The sequence below is a fragment of the Alternaria hordeiaustralica genome, assembly GCF_023758085.1.
Source record: "Alternaria hordeiaustralica strain BMP 2776 chromosome Unknown scaffold_8, whole genome shotgun sequence".
NCBI lineage: Eukaryota > Fungi > Ascomycota > Dothideomycetes > Pleosporales > Pleosporaceae > Alternaria > Alternaria hordeiaustralica.
Genome location: NW_026056780.1, coordinates 932,628 through 950,003, shown reverse-complemented (window position 1 = coordinate 950,003; position 17,376 = coordinate 932,628). Strand labels below are relative to the sequence as shown.

At 53.8% G+C, this 17,376-nt stretch overlaps 6 protein-coding genes across 6 annotated transcripts; 2 read left to right on the top strand and 4 right to left on the bottom strand.

The window, feature by feature from the left end:
- Positions 1-1,611: 1,611 nt before the first annotated feature.
- Positions 1,612-3,006, top strand: J4E84_005172 (uncharacterized protein; the record flags this gene model as incomplete). Its single annotated transcript, XM_049387769.1, has 1 exon — positions 1,612-3,006. The coding sequence occupies one exon, from the start codon at positions 1,612-1,614 to the stop codon at positions 3,004-3,006; it is 1,395 nt and encodes a 464-aa protein (XP_049244747.1).
- Positions 3,007-4,961: 1,955 nt separating this feature from the next.
- On the bottom strand, positions 4,962-5,449 carry J4E84_005171 (uncharacterized protein; the record flags this gene model as incomplete). The annotated part of the gene is made up of 2 exons (XM_049387768.1): positions 4,962-5,344; positions 5,437-5,449. The coding sequence occupies 2 exons, from the start codon at positions 5,447-5,449 to the stop codon at positions 4,962-4,964; spliced, it is 396 nt and encodes a 131-aa protein (XP_049244746.1).
- Positions 5,450-6,022: 573 nt separating this feature from the next.
- On the bottom strand, positions 6,023-7,210 carry J4E84_005170 (uncharacterized protein; the record flags this gene model as incomplete). Its single annotated transcript, XM_049387767.1, has 1 exon — positions 6,023-7,210. The coding sequence occupies one exon, from the start codon at positions 7,208-7,210 to the stop codon at positions 6,023-6,025; it is 1,188 nt and encodes a 395-aa protein (XP_049244745.1).
- Positions 7,211-8,139: 929 nt separating this feature from the next.
- J4E84_005169 (uncharacterized protein) lies at positions 8,140-8,823 on the bottom strand (the record flags this gene model as incomplete). The annotated part of the gene is made up of 1 exon (XM_049387766.1): positions 8,140-8,823. One exon carries the CDS (start codon positions 8,821-8,823, stop codon positions 8,140-8,142), a length of 684 nt encoding a protein of 227 aa, XP_049244744.1.
- Positions 8,824-9,381: 558 nt separating this feature from the next.
- On the bottom strand, positions 9,382-11,109 carry J4E84_005168 (uncharacterized protein; the record flags this gene model as incomplete). The annotated part of the gene is made up of 1 exon (XM_049387765.1): positions 9,382-11,109. The coding sequence occupies one exon, from the start codon at positions 11,107-11,109 to the stop codon at positions 9,382-9,384; it is 1,728 nt and encodes a 575-aa protein (XP_049244743.1).
- A 3,266-nt stretch (positions 11,110-14,375) lies between these two features.
- Positions 14,376-16,634, top strand: J4E84_005167 (uncharacterized protein; the record flags this gene model as incomplete). The annotated part of the gene is made up of 5 exons (XM_049387764.1): positions 14,376-14,760; positions 14,815-14,845; positions 15,530-16,031; positions 16,081-16,212; positions 16,263-16,634. The coding sequence occupies 5 exons, from the start codon at positions 14,376-14,378 to the stop codon at positions 16,632-16,634; spliced, it is 1,422 nt and encodes a 473-aa protein (XP_049244742.1).
- Positions 16,635-17,376: the final 742 nt, after the last annotated feature.

Sequence of the window (17,376 nt, the reverse complement as noted above, 5' to 3'; positions counted from 1 at the left end):
GTTTGGGTAGCCACCGCACGAGGTCACCTGCTAAGGACATCCGACGTGGTTAGCCTCGGGTTTGGTTCCTGTAATCTGCGAGCCGTTTTGACAGGCGGGGATGCTGGCCAGGCCCCCGTTGATGCCGTTTGCTATGCCTCAGGGCTGTTCCGCGCCCCGCCGTTTTCCCTTATCGATGAAACACGAGGGAGCGATAGGAGCGTGCCTGTTTGGATGAGAGGTACTGCGATAAACATCTCATCTCGCGGCCTGTGCTCGGCATCGGAAAAGAAAAAGGCGCATAAAGCTGGCCAGGTGTCTGGAATCTCGCTTGTCAAATATAGAGACTGGATGGGCGTCAATCTGGTCGTGGGAAATGGCTAGCTGGCGGGCATCGTGAAATGGAGAGATGCGCGCCAATCACGCGATATCTCTATTTCCTAGGTTGAAGCCTAGCGTGGCGGTCGATGACCAATCAACGCACGCGTGCGCTCTGACCTGAAACAACGTGGAGCCTCCACCAAACTACCTTCACCCCACCACCCGTCGCTTGCGGGTTCACCTTCCTTCTCGAAGCGCTGCACCGGCACACATTCACCTGTCGTGGGGTCGTTCCAGGCTCGCTCTGGCACTTCGATGATTTTGTCATCCACTTTGCGTGCACTTTGCGCGGTTTCTTACGTCACGCTTGTGGGTTCACGATGGGCGATGCAGAAAGCTTCACAATATCGCAATCACTGGCTCTCATTATCTATCGTTATTTCATCTCCACTTTCATCGCATCGATCTAGATGATGCCTAGCTTCCGTCGTTGTGTTGTAGATCAACGGCACACGGTCCTCTGACACTCAACGGCCCCTCTGATGTCTGAGGATGGCTAGCGTAGCCCTGCCATGCACATGTATTGCCAACTACCGACTAACAGACGCCGATCTTCGCGCCGGAGAGTACGGGAGGCTGCAGCAAGAGCGCGCTACGCCGCGACCACGCTGCGGGACGGGAAAGCCATGGCTGGCGGCTACAGCATCGGCCAGCGTTGAAACGCACATCCTACACCCATACAGTCAGGCTCGAAAGCTTGCGTGCGGCGTCGCGTGGAGTGGCGCTGTGTTTCGACACCTCGTGTGTCTCCTTCTCTATTGGCTCCTGTCGCTTCTTCCCTTCTAGGCCGGAGATTTTACAACGCTCAACAGCGTCTGTCTCACCACCTTCACCCACCTGAATAAAGGGCCATGGCCGGGTGATATTGCAGTTTGTGTTCACATCCGGTTTGTGCGTCTTCACTTCTTCTCTTGCATTTCTTATCTTCTTGTAGCCTAGAGCGCGCAGTGCGTCGTTCACAAGGTCCGGTACTATTGTCATTGAACAATAGCATCGTTACGTGCGAGGTGAAGACGGATTGAGTCACACGACTATTGACGGAGCGACCACTCACAGTGCCCGCCAAGCCGATACTTCACTTTTCGTCACGATATAATTTCCTGTACACCAATTCCCAGCTGTCCCGCTTTCGACAACAACACTCACGTCAGGATATACGTATCGCCAGTACTGATAAGACATCCGGCACCGACTATCCCACACCTTTTCTTGCAGGGCAAGATTCACTTTCGACACTACACACACATCAAAATGCCTAGCATACGGAAAACGCTCGTCGCCGCGCTCATGGCCTTTCCTGCGGCCATGGGCCACAGCTGGGGCGAGCAACTTCGGAACATCGACGACAAAGGCAACTACGTCGGCCAATATGGATATCCGCGGGGATTCGTCGACCGAGGCAGCAATGCTCCTGGCTCGGGTGACGCCATGTCCTACCGCGTGAACGAAGGCAGGGCCTATATCAACAAGGACGACATGGTCTGCCCACCCGCCCAACGCGAACAAAAGCAAGCAAACGCCGATAAGTTCCCTCGTCTCAGATCTCCACCGGGTGGCTACGTCGCTATACGATATCAAGAGAATGGACATGTCACGAGCGCAGACACCAACCCCGAAAAGCCCGAAAAGGGTGGCACGATCTTCGTCTACGGAACCAAGGAACCAAAGCCTGACGACAAGCTTGTTGATGTACTGCAATGGACAAAAGATGGCCAAGGTGGCGACAAGCGTGGAGTCCTGCTAGCCATGACCGATTACGATGACGGACGATGCTATCTAAACAACGGTTCGCCAAAAGCCAAAGAACGCGAACAGTTTTCTCCAGCCTATGCGATGGGCTCACCTCAAAGCGGGCCTTCGAACACAGTCATGTACTGCGAGACAGATGTCAAGCTTCCAGATACCATGGAACTCAGCAAAGCCTACACCTTGTACTGGGTCTGGCAATGGGCATCGATGCCTGGTCGAGCTGGCTTTCCCAAAGAAGGCAAGGATGAGTACTTCACTACATGTATGGATATCGACGCCGCATCCGCCGATGTTGCCATGGCAGCTGAAGCTCCTGAAGCGATGGCGAAGTTCCAGATGCTGCAACAGGATGGCGTCACTACTGCCCACCCTGACTTCAAGTCTCGGACTGCTCTTTTCACCGACTCACCGTTCAAGCGCGAATACGGCCCAGTCACATCCGAGATCTCAATCCCAGGTGGCGGTTCCGGCTCTGGTGGCGACGCTCCTTTCCCCACCAACAGCACTCCGCCCGCGGGTCCTACAGCTCCAGTCACCACTAGCGCTGTTCCCGTTCCAAGCGCTGCACCCCCAGCCCCCAGCAACGCTCCTCCGATCTCTGCCATCATACCCTCTTCTACCGCCCAGCTGCCATCTCCCAGCAACTCCGCAGCCTCCAGTGCTACTATGGAGATTCCCACACTCTCCGGTCGCCCCGGTGCTGCACCAACACCACCAGCCGGCAACGACGGCGTTGTCACTGTCACTGACACCGTCATGGTCACTGTCACAGCGCCTGCTCCAACAGCGCCTGTTGCTACTCCGCCCGCTCCCCCAGCAGTCGCTCCCCCAGCTATCACTCCTCGCGCAGTGCACAGCATCTACCATCGGAATGGTGCCAAGTTCAGGGGACTATAGATGGTGGAAAGCCACGTCTGCTCTGATTCTTTTACTGTATTTTCTTTTGTTACACACACACTGAACTGTCCAGTGGCAGGCCACGGGTACTGATGACGGACACACATGATGATGACTGCATGAAAACGATTGCATGATCATGAAGGTTGGGAGGCACGTTTTCTTTTTGCATTCAGCGATACCCCTTGCATACATATTGGCGTTTTGGGTAGCATTTTATGACCTGTACCCAGGTGGGTTGGTCCGGCGTTCATCAATAAAAGCATATCACACTTACATCACATCACGTCTTGTTGTCTTATCGATCTTGACCTCCTCGCTTCACATTTTCACTGCTAGGAGCTTGTGTTACTGCCCCACGTGCAGCCACGTGTTCTGACTTCAACGTTCTACGTCAGGCGCCTTTAACGTGACGTCCACAACCTCAGCCGACATACTGAGTACGTTCCATGAACATTTTCTACCCAGATGCCGAGCCTCTCGGATCGCTTCCAGTGTCGATGCGCGTATGCTCGGAGCATTATCCGCATCGACGCTTGCGAACGAATACGGTTATAAGATGACGCAACACCGTTCGCTGTGGAAGTTGGCTCACAGACTATTCCATTTGGGGTGCGGCCCGGACACGACCGTTACCTTCGTCAAAACTCGTTGGCTTCAGACAGCAAACTTACTCGTCATCTGTACCACATCCCAAGCCATCAGGTCTAGACCAGCGGGACCACAACGCGAAGAAGTCCCAGACCGTTCGAAACCCAACAATTGCTCCCGTCCTCCATAACCGGGGAGCTGGGTTAATATACGTAAGGCTGAGCAAGTTTCCCCGGGTTACTTCACACATGGCTTGATTCCGATTTGCCCCCAACAGCCCGGCAGATTGTCCTCTCACATCGTACGGTTCGGAGCCTCTGCCATGTGGCTTTGCGAGAGACGTTTGCGCTAGTTTCCATACCTCATAATAAGGATGTGCATTTGATACGAACAGTATCTTGCAGTTGACGAAGCCACACATTGCTCAGTACGTACACTCTTCACCGGTGGGAGGTAGCAGGAGGATCTTACGAAACATCTACGCGTTGTTCGAACAGTATAGGCAAAGCCCCAAACTCACTGCCCGAGTTCCCCGCGGTCGACTGTTGGTCCACATGAGATTCGACATGGGTGCGTTGGACGATCGCAACACTGAAGGATGTGTATAAGAGGGGGGATGAGATGGGACTATCGCTGTCTTCCTGCGAGACACTGAACAGAGTTCCTTGAGATATATTGACCTTCCTGTCTTGAATCATCGTCCCACCCAAATCCTTCGAAGCCGCTTCAACTCCCCCAGCCGACGCCATGTGCCGAGACATCTACCGCCACTACGAACGCTGTGCTCACGACGAATACATCCAAGCCTTACCGTGCCAACACTTCCGCACCGGTCTAAACGCCATCAACGATCCACGCTACTTTAATCAACCCGGTATACCTTACCGCCAATCTCGAAGATGCCGCGAGCAGAATCAATTTGACTTCCGTCGCAACGCTTATTGCACGCCATGTATGATGACGAGGCAGGGTTGGAACTTTCGGGGGTATAACAGTGGGTTTGGGGGATGGCCTAGGTATAGACCGGAGGGGTTTTGAGGGATAGTGAAGCAGAAGTGGAGGGGAAGTGGGAAGAAGGATATAGGGGGAGGTCATCTAGTTCTTGGAAAGATCCTCAAAGACTAGAGATTGACGTGAATACAGAAAGAGTGACAAACTAGCTCGGCTCCAGTGCACGGATTTCGAACAGTGATAATCGAACTACTTTCTCTCTTTTATATACACTCTGCCGCTGTGTAGACATCTTACTTTTCGATCGCAATTGCTCGAGCCCAGACTGTGCGGCCTGGATCTTGCAGTCCACCACAAAGTGCATATCCCCATGGCTATGCCTTCCTCTTTCCTCCCATCCATCCACCCAACATCTATCTCACCTTCTTAGTCACCTCCTCAACAGGCATCGTTCCCTTATCACTTTGCAGCATCGCCAGCGTGAACAGTCCGGTCAACGTCAACCACACATTCCCCCAAACTCCAATGCTCATGCTCGTATTATAATGACTCGGCATCTTGTAATGCTGGTACGCGCCGATGCCCGTCGTGATATGGTGAAACACTGTCGCAGCTACCACAGCCTTCGCATACGGAATCGTGGTGAGCTTAGTTGCGGGCGCGGAGTTGAACGGTATGGCGTTGGTGAAGGAGATGAGGATCAGCGCGAGGGTGACGAGACACCAGCCGTCGTTGCGGACGTTGTAGGCTTCGAGGTCGTTGGGAGCGAGGTTTAGTTGCGAGGGAGGGCGGAACCCTGTTGGAGTTAGTTTTGGAATAGACGATGAACATCAGAGAATTGAAGCTTTGAAGAGCGGGGTAAGAGCGTTGAGAGTCAAGGTAACGTACAGCCGATGACCATTATCGGGTCGTACACGCGACACAAGCCACGCAGGCCGTACCAGAATGCTGTGCCATAGGCATACGCATGGAATACCTGTAAGCATCAGTCAGCTCCTACTCTTCCGACCCCTCCAACCCCTCACAGACTACGCACAGTCGAGTTTATAGAAGGCATGATGTCGCGATCAGTCAATTGCACAACAGATCAAAAATTGCGCGATAGGACGAGAGTTCAGTATACACGCGAGACCGCACCTTAAATGAAGTTTGTTGACGTTCCTGGCAAGCTTCCGTACCTGCGACGTCATTATGAGAGCTCCAACAGCTCCATTGGTGTTGAGGGGCTGCAAGCCACGCCGTTAGCCTCCCCGTGGAACCGGAACATCGATCCGCGTAGCGCACCCGCAGATGGATCGAAGATGAGATCGGCCGCGATACGGATTGCGATGACGCTAAAAGCAGGGGTTAATCCGGCAGATGCATGTTCGTGAGGATGGTTTTGGGATGATGGTCGCGCACAAGACGATCGCGAAGGGCAGCCTTGTGTTGGAAAAAGCAAATCTATCGGGGTATCCACATTCTATCTCTTGCATCACCATGCTATCCTTCCTGCAACACTCCTTGCTGCCTTGGCTTTGCCAACTCCAATCGTTCCCTCACCACCCAACCCTTGCATCCTCAAACTCGCATCAACGACCTCGAGCGCATACGCACTCTCAATAGGACCCAAGTCCAGAATGGTACCGTTGTGCACCGCATTCGCGGCGGGGTTAACGATCTTCTCCACGTCCTCCTTGACCTGCGGCAACAGCATAGCCGTAGCACCCAACCATCGCGCCAACAACCCCTTGAAAGAAACCTGGTCGGTGTCACACGGCTCCTCTGCGTCCTTGGCCTCGCACTTGCTCTCGAAAAGCGCGCCCGTGTCTTGGTTTACGAAGTTCCTCTTCGCGGAAGCGACAAAACCCTTCGTTCTTTCCGACCATTTGTCGTCCTTGGTATGCACGGCCATGACTGCAGCGCCGTACATGTAGACGCCCACGTTGTAACTCCACATGTTGTGGTTTAGATCTGAACATCCGTTGTCTTCACTGGTGCCGTCGTAGACATTGAAGTCCTGGTCTACAAGTCCGACCTTTGTACTCCAGGAATACGTCTTCTCCGCCCAGGATAGGATTTCAGCATCTTTCGTGAGGTGTGCGATGCGGGCGGCAAGTTGGAAGAAGAGACCATTGGTAATGGCGTTCTTGTAGTGCCAGCCGTTCTGACCGTCTTCGCCGAAGTCTACTTTCCAGCGCAGGCCGCCGCCGCAAGTGTTGTTACCGTCGATCCAACGCTGCTTTTGCTGGTTGAAGACGTTCGTCGCCAGATCCACCCAAGCTACGGGTCCCTGCTGCGGGAGCTCCATCTCAGCGGCTGTTATAGCGGCAAGACCCCACCACGCTTGATCATCGTTGCCGGTTGCGTCGACGGTCATGAAGTCGTTTGCGGGGGTCGCTTGACTCAGGATGGTGGTCTTGAGAAGATCTTCATACTGGAGGTCGCCGGTGGTGGAGCCGTAGGTTAGCAGGGCTTCGACTGCGGTACCGGATTGCCACCACCAGTATGGTTGGGGGAGGAGTGCTCGACCAGGGTCTGGGAATGAAACTTTGAGCGAGGCGGCGAGGGTGCTTGATGAAGATAGTAGGGCGGCTGGTGCTGGAGGCGATGGCGGTGGGGCTTGGATGGCGGCGATTTGGACAACGAGTGAAACGGCTTTGCTGAGGGTGGTAGGGATCATTTTGAAAGTTCGAAATCGGTATAATGGTATCGCAGAAAGGAACGTGCTGATCAAAGCAGAAAAAGAATGTAATTTGTGTAAAGAACGTACTGGTTCACTGAACCATATAAAAAACAACCAAAGAGTGTCTGCGCAAAAAATATGCGACGAACAAAGAACGACGGAAAAGGTGTCGAAGGGAGGGAAGAAGGACCAAGGACGAGGGCTGACGCGTAAAGATAATGAGATACCACTCAACCCACCCACAATACACAACTCAGCCTCAACACAACGCATAAAATGCCATTAGTTTCATCCATCCAGCATACTCGGCACCCACGCCGTGCCCCGACCCAAAATTAGCAGGTGTCACACATGCGCCTTGGCCTATCCACCCGCACGTGTAAATGAACAAATGCCATGCATGTGCGTTGTCGATAAGAAGAGTTCTCTGGGCTTTCTGCAAAAATCTCCTGATCGACAGCTGGGAAGGGATGGTCTAGAGCGGATTCGTTGTTATCTGAAACGCGACGCGACGACGTTGCGCGATGTGATTCGTCGGGTATTGAGAACACTGGAGAGGCCGAGAGGACGCAGAGAATTGGGCGGTAGGGGTCGGAAAGATCGGATCTGCTGCGATAGAGCCTGAATTGGCGTGGTGAATGGGATCTGCTGTGGGTTGTGATGATGTGCCGAGGTGGTGGATGTGGATGAGCGTGGCCAGGTGTGATGGGGATTGGTGTTGAAGATCTGGACTGTTGATCTCGATGCATGAATCGCGTAGGACGACTGCGGCTCAGATCTAAAGACGCTGGACGGACGCTGACATTGGAATTCGTGCGATGCCATCGGAGCTGTCTACAGTCAGAATGAGCAATCACCTCAGTGCATGCATCATACACCCCATCCGCCCTATATCCCACTCCTACAGTCCACTTCCACCCCGCCGTCTACATCTTCGACATAACGACTTTATTCTTGACAAAACTGCCCCACCCCTCCGCAAACACCCCACCCGCGCCATCCTCCACCCAGCTCACAGCCTCAACATACCTCCCCTTCTCCCTCATGATCTTCGCCCTAACCTTGACCACAGATGGCGTCACCAGATTCTTCTTATATTTGACCCGCAACTCACTCGTCGCATTCGGAATGCCATAGTTCTTGACTATAAGGCAGCCCATGCAATGATCCAGCAGCGATGCCGTAATGCCGCCATGAAGACTCGCATAGTTCCCATCGGCATCGTGAGCTAGCGATACCAGCACGATGTTTTCCGTTCCTTCCGGATCGGAGAGATCGTATTGTATGTCCTTCTTCGCTGCTTGTCTAGCCGCCTCTTTCGGGTTGTCGGGCGGCACAATCTCCTCCCACGTTGTGTCCGTATGTGTGACTATACTGTCGGGGTTTATAACCTCCCGTCGCTTTCCGTGACCCGGTTTCCACAAGTCGAGAAACGCGCGAATCGCGTCGGATGTGAAGAGGCCGCGCGTGAAGAGCAGGTTCCAGCCGTCGCGCGCCTCAAACAGGCGGCGATCGTGGATGGACGTTATCGAGGGGTCGGCGAAGAGGGCTTTGCACCATTCGTGAGCGGTGAAGTCTTCCAGGTGTTCGGTTCTTCTTCGGGTCGTCATCGTAGGTCGGAGGGGGTGTGAGTATGGTGTTGGCGCGGAGCGGACGATGGAGGACGATTTATGTAGGGTCTTCGTGGAGGTGGTAACCTCTGCGATAAGGCTGCTGGTATGATGTAAGGCATAGCTGCGGTCGGACGGTCGGACGGTTGGACGGTCGGATCTCGCTGCGCGTCGCGTTACTTGCAAAGCAGGGAGCTCAGGTTCCGAGGTTACTGATGATAAAGTTTAGCGCTGACGTATCTAAGATTGACCGCAACAAGGTTAGTATTACCGACCTGCATACATGGAACCTGAACATCAATTCAATCACGCAGACAAGACGAAGACATAATTTTGATCGCATTGTATTCTTCCGCCACAACGTCGTAAAGTAATCAAGGATTACAGTCGAAACGTCGTGACATCATGTGCTACTTCAACCTTCAAGCCGTGAACTATCTCCATATGAACTCCATTCCGAATCTTGCCCTACCGAAAGGCAGGGCAAAATCACTGTGCGCACTTATCAGTTTGTTTTTCCGCATGGGGTTGCGACGAGGCGTCGTCATCTCGTGCTACTCAAGAGCCCTGATGGAACGAGGCCAACGAGCGCGCGTTCTCCGCGCGGAGTGCCGCCAGAATCTTGTCGGTCTCAGCTTGCGCCGCCTTCAGCTCATCCATTTCACCCCGAAGCTTGGCGTACTCCTCAATGGAAACCTTGTCCTCGGGGTCGTCCAGCAGCTCCTTCTGCTTGTGGTTGGGAGTTGGAGAGCCAGAGCCAGGAGATAGCAGATCATCAGGTGCATCGGAGAGCTCAGAGGACGAGGGAGATCCGGTTCGGGTGAAGCCTCCTGGCGCGCGACTTGCCGCTCGAAAGATGTCCGAGTCAAGCTCGTCCATGCCCTTAGTTCCGCAATGGTAGTTGACGAAACCGGTGTCCTTAGTCTTCTTCATCTTGCCCTTGCCCTTATCCTTGATGGAGCCGTCCCCGCCGTCGTTAGAGGCGTTCTTGCCATTAGCACCCTCGCTGAATACGTCCCTGCTGAAAGCATCCTTGGAGACAACATCACCAGCTTGGACACCGTTCTTTCGAGCAGCTTGCACGGGGACAGCGACGACATGCTGCACGGGAAGTACATTCGAAAAGGTAACGCCCATGTCAGCACCAGGGTGGTGCTCATCCCGCTGAGATGCCGAAGTCTCTGACTGAACAAAGGAGGTGGGGGATGTTGAGTTGTATTGGGTTGTGGTCCTACGCTCTTCTGAGGTCTTCTTCTTCGTCATCTTGCCGGGAGACATCTCGCCTTCAGAGTCAGTGGCCATGGCTGGGTGCTCATGCCGAATGACATTCACACCCGGTTGACTACGCTTCTGGCGCTTCTGAGCCGACTGTCGCGGTTGTAACATCATCTGAGAACCCTGAGTTGCTCCAGGACCGTCAGTGTCATCGTGGTCACCGGACGCGATCATCTCAGCCGCAGTACGCCTACCCCGAATCGGACGATTCTGATGGTGCTGGTCGTTGTCACGGCCGACCTTGATCCACTGGCCGCGGTGGGCGTTCGAGACGCAGTTGACGATGGTGCTACTGTACAGCTTGTGGGGAGCGCCAATCGTAGTCCAGGTCTTCTCGTTCTTCATCAGTGTAACGCCGGTCTGTTTGGAGGTCTTCAGCACCTCACAGATCCACTCTATACGCTGTCCGAAGGTCCAGTCCTTGGTCTGGCTGATGTTGTCGATGATGGTCTTATCGTAGATGCGAACTTTGAAGCCGTTCAGGTGAATGTCCTTGGCCATGCCGACGATGTCCCAGGAGCACGCTTCAATAGCCCAGTCCTGGTAATAGACACCTTCACCCGGAGTTAGCCGCTTGCGGTAAGCGTTGCCCTGGGTGTCCTTGGCGCTGGTCATATCCTTGAAAGCTAGCATCAACATTTTGACGAACTTACGATACTCTGCGTCGGTCTCGGGGATGGAGGGGTCGACCTCTGGAGAATACCACTGAGGCTCGTCCATGGGCGCCCTAGCTTCTTCTAGGGTCTTGAAGCGGAAGCCGTCGACCTCTGGATAGTCACCGTCCTTGTCCAGAAGCTGGGAAATCTTGGTCTTAATGCGAGACGGATCCTTGAGACCGCCGGGGACCTTTTCCAGGCGCGTGTCCGCAAGGCGGGGAATGGGAGGACCGAAGGGAACGGGAGCACGAGCACCAACGGGAGTTGAGGGAGATGCAGTCTGGCTCTGGGTCACCATCAGGTTCTTGTTGGTTGTGCCCTTGGGGGTGTCCTTATTGGGGTCGTGGTCGGTCATATTGGGGTATTTGGGGCGGCGGCTGGGGTTTTGGTTTCAACGGTTACTGCTTGCAACTAAGACACCTGTTAGTGAACTCCAGCATCTATTTTCCAGCACCGGTGGAACTTACTCGAATAATTGATGAGATCTATGCGGCGTGGGGGTGAACTGGCTGCGGGAGTCTCCCGATCTTTATGTTCGCAAGGCTTGACCACCGGGCTAGTGAAAGATCATGCGCGAATTGCTGCGGATTGAAGTGGATCTGGTGTACTGCTTACGCAGGCGACGACGGAGTGAAGTAGGAAATTGAAGGTCGCCTGTGACAACCGCGGACGATTTGTAAGCCAAGAGGATGTCAGGTGCGTTCTGTGAAAGAAGACAAAGGTCTGTTGTTATGATCGGTGCCTGTTGCTGGGGGGGCTGCGTGCGTATCGACAGCAAAGGCGTGAGTAACGTGCGTCCAAGGGTCTTGGCATCCTCGCATTCACCTAGGACCTGAGCGTTTGCTACACCCACGACCCATTGCCCCGATCCACAAGACCTCGTAGCACTTGCTGCATGTCGATAGCGTGTGGTGTCGTGATGTCCGTCTTGCCTGGGATACTGCGCGAGGTCGGCGTCGTGCGATATGGCCTTGTCGCGTGCGATGTTGCCTGTGACCTATGTTAACACACTGACTACCTTACATAGAATGACTTCTTGTTGAACTGAAAGACATAAGAGCTAATGGCGTACCATAGGGACCTTATGAAGACCGGCGACAATACGGATGCGCGAGGCCGTCGCAGGCCCGTCAGCATATACGATTGCAGCTGGCAGCGACAGAGCGCGCGACCGACTACATACCGTTCAGGTTCCGACAAAGCAACGTCTTGCCAGACCTGCGCTTTGCAACCTCTCCAGATGTGCGATAAGGCGTTGTATGACCCGCGTATGCATGAGCAAGTCCGTCTTGCTAGGCCTACACGCGTTCTGTCCGGCTTTTTGATGGGGCGCTGTATGTCCTGCAAGTGCATGTGCAAGTCCATATCATAAAGACGCGAACGGATCTTCGTCGACCAAGGACCAAGACTGGCAAGCAGCAATACACTTCATGCGACACAGTACCATGAGATGATGTAGTCCCTTCTCTTTCAGGTATCACCGGGGTCTTTCCAAGCAAGAGCGGTCCAGACGGGATGCGTCATGTGACCTCCTTACCCGGCGGGAAGGTGGACATTCTTGATCGGGAACGAGACCGGGACCAGAGGTAGGAGAGAATGCTTCCATTACATTTGAATCCGACGTTCTCGTGTTGGAAGTCGCTCTTGCTTAGGAGTTGAACCTTGGGTGGGGTGTCATCTAGGTTGCGCCAGTCGAGTGGCTCGACGGCAGCGGCAGCCGCATGACTACGGCGTGGTATGCCATCACGGTGTGTGGAGAAGAGTTGGATGCTAGTGGCTGTGAATATGGGCGCGAAAAGTTTAGAAGTGCAATGAGTTTGCATACCTGACTGGCTGGTGCGCGGCGAGGAGGGAATGTTGCCTTGGCATGTTTGTCTCGGGCGATGGCGGCGTCATCAGACGCGTCGAAAGGGCAGTGGCTGTACCGCGCCGTCAGTTGAGCTCATGTTGCCGATGATCTCAATCGGAGAAGCGTTGGCAAGATCGCGTTCGGTGCAGCATTGTGAGGGTCGCGGTGGTGGTGGTGGGCGTCGGCGTAGCCCGTCGACTTTTATGGCAGCACAGCCATCGAAGCCAGCGTCGGGAAAGGTCTGGACCGTTGATCACATGAAGACATGAGATTCAATTGCCTCCCTGGGTGAAAGTATCAGTAAAAAGAAGGACCCGGCGGTGGCGAGATTGACGATGCTGTCGACGTTTGGTGGAAGCGGATGAAGTTGTAGGTTGCGGAGAAGGAAGGCAGGAACGAGGGGCAGACTCGCCGTCGCTAGCGCGCATTGATCCCACCTCAAAATCAACGACAAACCTTCATGGACTTCGCCTGGTGCACGGCCGCTTCTTGCTTCTTGCGAGGACTGGTGCTGCACACTTCCGTAAGCTTTCATCGAGTGCAGTCATGTCCAGGGAATGCTCCTCGGACTGTCGCGATGCGCCACTCTCCGCGGCGAACGCGCGGCTGCAGCGACTGCAGGTTGATGGGCTCGCTCCGCGTCGCCATCACATTCAATCGCTCAACTTCTCCTTTTCAGATCTCATAACTGAAGACGCGGCCTTCGGCATGATTTCGAAGGAAGTTCTTGTCGCAAAAATCAGCGAGCACGTGCCGTCAAAGACACAATACCGTCCGAGTCATAAGCTACCGAGCGGCTGATGGATGGACTTACTTTCTTTGTCTTGAGCTCTCTGATCCGACTGAAAGTCCAATAGAGATCGGGTTTCTTGGTTGCTCCATTCGGCATGCCTTGGTCGAGACAGCACGACACAGCAAACGTCTACCTGGAGTTTAGTTGAGTCGGTATTGTCGTCTCCCGCTTACTATTCCAGGCGAGCGAGCATACTCGGTTGACCGGCGTAGCTGTCAAGGTTGAGTTTGGAAGAGTCTTTGCGTTTGCCGGAATAGTTTGTCGAGTGCAATATCTGGGAGTGCTTTGTCGGTTGAGACAAACACCTGGGCGGTAGTAGTTAAGTAGTGACGTGGAATCCTCGAACACTTATGGGTAGGCTGTCTTTCCCGGTTCCGCAAGCAATCTCGCTTTCCTTGCTCTTTCACATCTCCTTGGGGACTGTCTTTCAAACCCCATTCACCAAGTTCGTACCATTTGGAATGGTACGGAGGAACGGATGCAGCAGGACAAGCCTAGAAAGAGATATATACAGTCGACAGTAGGACTCTTGCACTTACATTTCGCTATATTAGACGGCGTCGAGGGGCTCTGGCTTACTTATATTTAGTTTAGTTGGGTTTATATACTTGACTGGCAAGAGACAGCGCGATGCCTCGAAAGTTGATACGTAGTATCGCTACTGGTTTTGCCGCCTGCATGAACACTTCGGTCGCCCTCACGCTTTGGGCTTGGCGCTACAGTGATTTCCTCCTTAATCGCCCCTCCCCCGCCTTGGAGTGACCGCCGTGTGAACACGTGATTCACCCTCTGATCCACTCTTTCCGAGTTGGGAGCCTTCTGCTCCACGCCACAAACAAACTCCTAGCGCGTGGTACCTCCGTGAGAGTATTTCTGGGGCTTCATTTCGAACTCTCAAGGAAAAATTACCCCCCTCAACCACTTCGATTCACAACTGCAACCCACAAGATTCATTGCATACGACGACGACATCTCTACAATGAATTCCAACAACCCCTCCACTCCTGAGATCGACGACTCAATCACCGACGAACTCGACTACGATTTTTTTGCGAGGCTTATGCAGCAGAACACTGTCCCATCGAGCTCTTCTATCGCGCCGGTAGCTTCAACACATCCTGGCCCAATCGAACAGGACGGCTTCAGCCAGAACGACCAAAGCCTGTTTGATTACGGCGATAACTTTCCTTTGTTCCCTTCTGAGAGTCTCGGAGACAACGGCGGCTATCTCGACCATCAAGGAAATATGTACACTCCTGGCGAGAGCGTACCCGGACAGTCGGCCCATGACTGGAACCTGCAAGGAGGTCACAATCAGGTAGAGACTGGTCACCCGTATCAGCGAGAGAACAACGTAGCCTTCGGTAAGTCGATATGATATACACTCTGTGTCGCGCGCTCACACTGACTTCTTCTAGGCTCGTCCAGCAGCTTGGGCAACGACTTTATGTACCCTTCGACTGCGGCTGACCCGGTCCAAAACACTGGGCGTCCGGTCTTAGCACATGATCGTACACCATCGCCCGGCTGGATGAATGAGTCGGCGAACGCGCCAATCGTGAATCAGACCCCAACGCCGACCCCTACGTCATCGAGCGGCCGTCCGAATTTCATACGTCGGGACCCAGTGCTGGGCCATAGGCAAGTGCAAGACTTTGGAATTCCTTCGAACTATCCATCAGCGCCTGTTCACACATCACATACAAGCCGCCCATCCAGGATGCAAGGACTACCGTCAGGCTATGCGCAGCCTCTGAGCGCTGCATCATCGCCCTCTTCCACACCAGCACCTCATCGCGGACCAGACTCTCGTCACGCACCAGCAGATTTCCGAGGCTCAGTACCGACTCATGTATCAGAGCCGGGTCATGCGCCAGTCATGTTCTACCCGTCGACAGGGGGCCACCCGCCATCAACAGCTCGTGGACCGGTAGCCCCGCCCGATTCAATCGTCAGCCCTACGCCAGGATTTCAATATGGATACTTGCCCCCACAAGTACCAGGACTGCATCGCGCACCAGTGCTACGACACCCATCAGGCCCGCAACACGCACCAGGGCCTCAATATGCACCTGGACCGCGAGTTAGATCAGCGCCGCCACCTACGTCGGCGACCCCTGATACGTTCATGAGGCACCACCCGCCTGTCACCAACCACAACGCACCCGTAATCAACCACCCAGTAGCGACCGGTGATTCACCTGCGCCCCAGCTGTCCGAGAACAAGGACGCTGGAACTGGCGAGCAAGCTGCTGAAGGCGCTGACAGCGCGGGCGCTGTTAAATCCACCACACCCAAACACATTCTCGAAAAAGAGAAGCAAGCCCGGGCCGCGATCAGGAAGCTGAAGGCCAAGACCAGTATGGACGGGCAGATGGGCGAGTCTATCACCATGGTTCGTACCAACACTGGAGTTGAGTTCAGTGGTACGATGTGGAAGGCGCCTGCCAACGATATGACCATTCCTACAACAGAAAAGGAGATCAAGGCTTGCGTCGATGCTCTTGACGTGGCGATGCACAACGTCTTAAACATCCGGGAGAAGGCCGATGTCAAGTCATCTAACAATCGGTGGAACTCTGAGTCCAAGTACTATTTCCCGGAAGAGTACAATGCAGCTGCTGGCCTGCTTGTAGTAAGTTTAAACCGAACTGTATGCTTCTGCCATCACTAATGTAACACAGAAAGAGCTGATCAAAATCCACACCGACGGTTGGACCAAGCAGATCTTCGACCAGAACGAGCGTGAGCAATGTCAGCTCACCCAGTTCTACACGTTTGAAGATCGGTTCGAAGGTCTTCGGGAACTGCTTCACGTAAGTATTCTGTCTTGGTAGTTATACGAATTGAAGCTAACCGTACTCAGTACTCCAAGACGTCTTGTCAAGACATCATGAAGGGTTCCCGCTTCTACACCATCATCGCAAACCCCCGCAACCTGATCCACCGCACGGCCACCAACAAGACTGCCAACGTCAACAAGGGTCAGCAGATTCGGGCAGGTAAGAAGGCGATAAAGAAAGCAAGCAGCGCGGCAGCTTCTTCAAGCGGCGAAGACAAGGGCGACAAGGCAACCCAAAAGGACGACGAGGAGGGCTCCAACAGCGAAGAGTCTACAAAGGTCAAGAAGGCCTCAAGGGGCAAGAAGCGCGCTCGCGAAGAGACCTTCGTTGCAGAGGACCCAGCTGGCCAAGCACCTCGCAAGAAAGCGCCTGTGAAGAAGCGTCGCAGCGAGTGATGGCTAGCGCTTCCAGTCCGTTGTTTACCGGCGCGTTATACCCAGGGTGACGGTATCATTTGGTTTCTGTTTTTCTTTTCAAAGCTCGGCGAAGTGTCAGAAATGACGTCACCGCCTTGCTCACTTGCGTTGCTTTTGGATTTCTTGACTTCCTTGTCCTCACTGCCACGGAGCGGTGTCGCGGGATGTACCTTTTCCCTATCTCCTAATAGTTGTTTCTCAATCTCATGTTGAAAGTGCGTTGCCACACACAGTGTCTTCCAAGACTGTAGCGGGCGTATAGAAGTGGTAGCCACACTCTTGTCGTGAACCCTAATGCCAAAAGTCATACAATTCCCTACCTATTTGACTGCTGATCTTTACAACTTTGAGAAAGACTTACTGTGTTTCATCTGCCCAGGCATTAGCTCCGATGCTTCCGTAGTAGATTAAATGAGCTGCAGGTAGCCGACGATAGATTAATCAATCTCACAAAAGTTCCCCAGTACCGCCGAATTAGACCGAGCTACCTCAACGACAACACCTCACTGTCACTATGGCGCATTATTGTGTACGCCTCGCCCTGTGACAGAGTATGACAGCAATCAAGTGTGGAGTAGTCGTCGCATCCTCGCTATCGCTTTAGTACAACACCAACGAATTCGAACGGACCTGAGGCAAGGCTGAGATCACCATAATATCGAGAACAGAGATGTGCTGAAGCAAGTTGATTACATGCACTGCATGTGTGCAAAGGTTATAT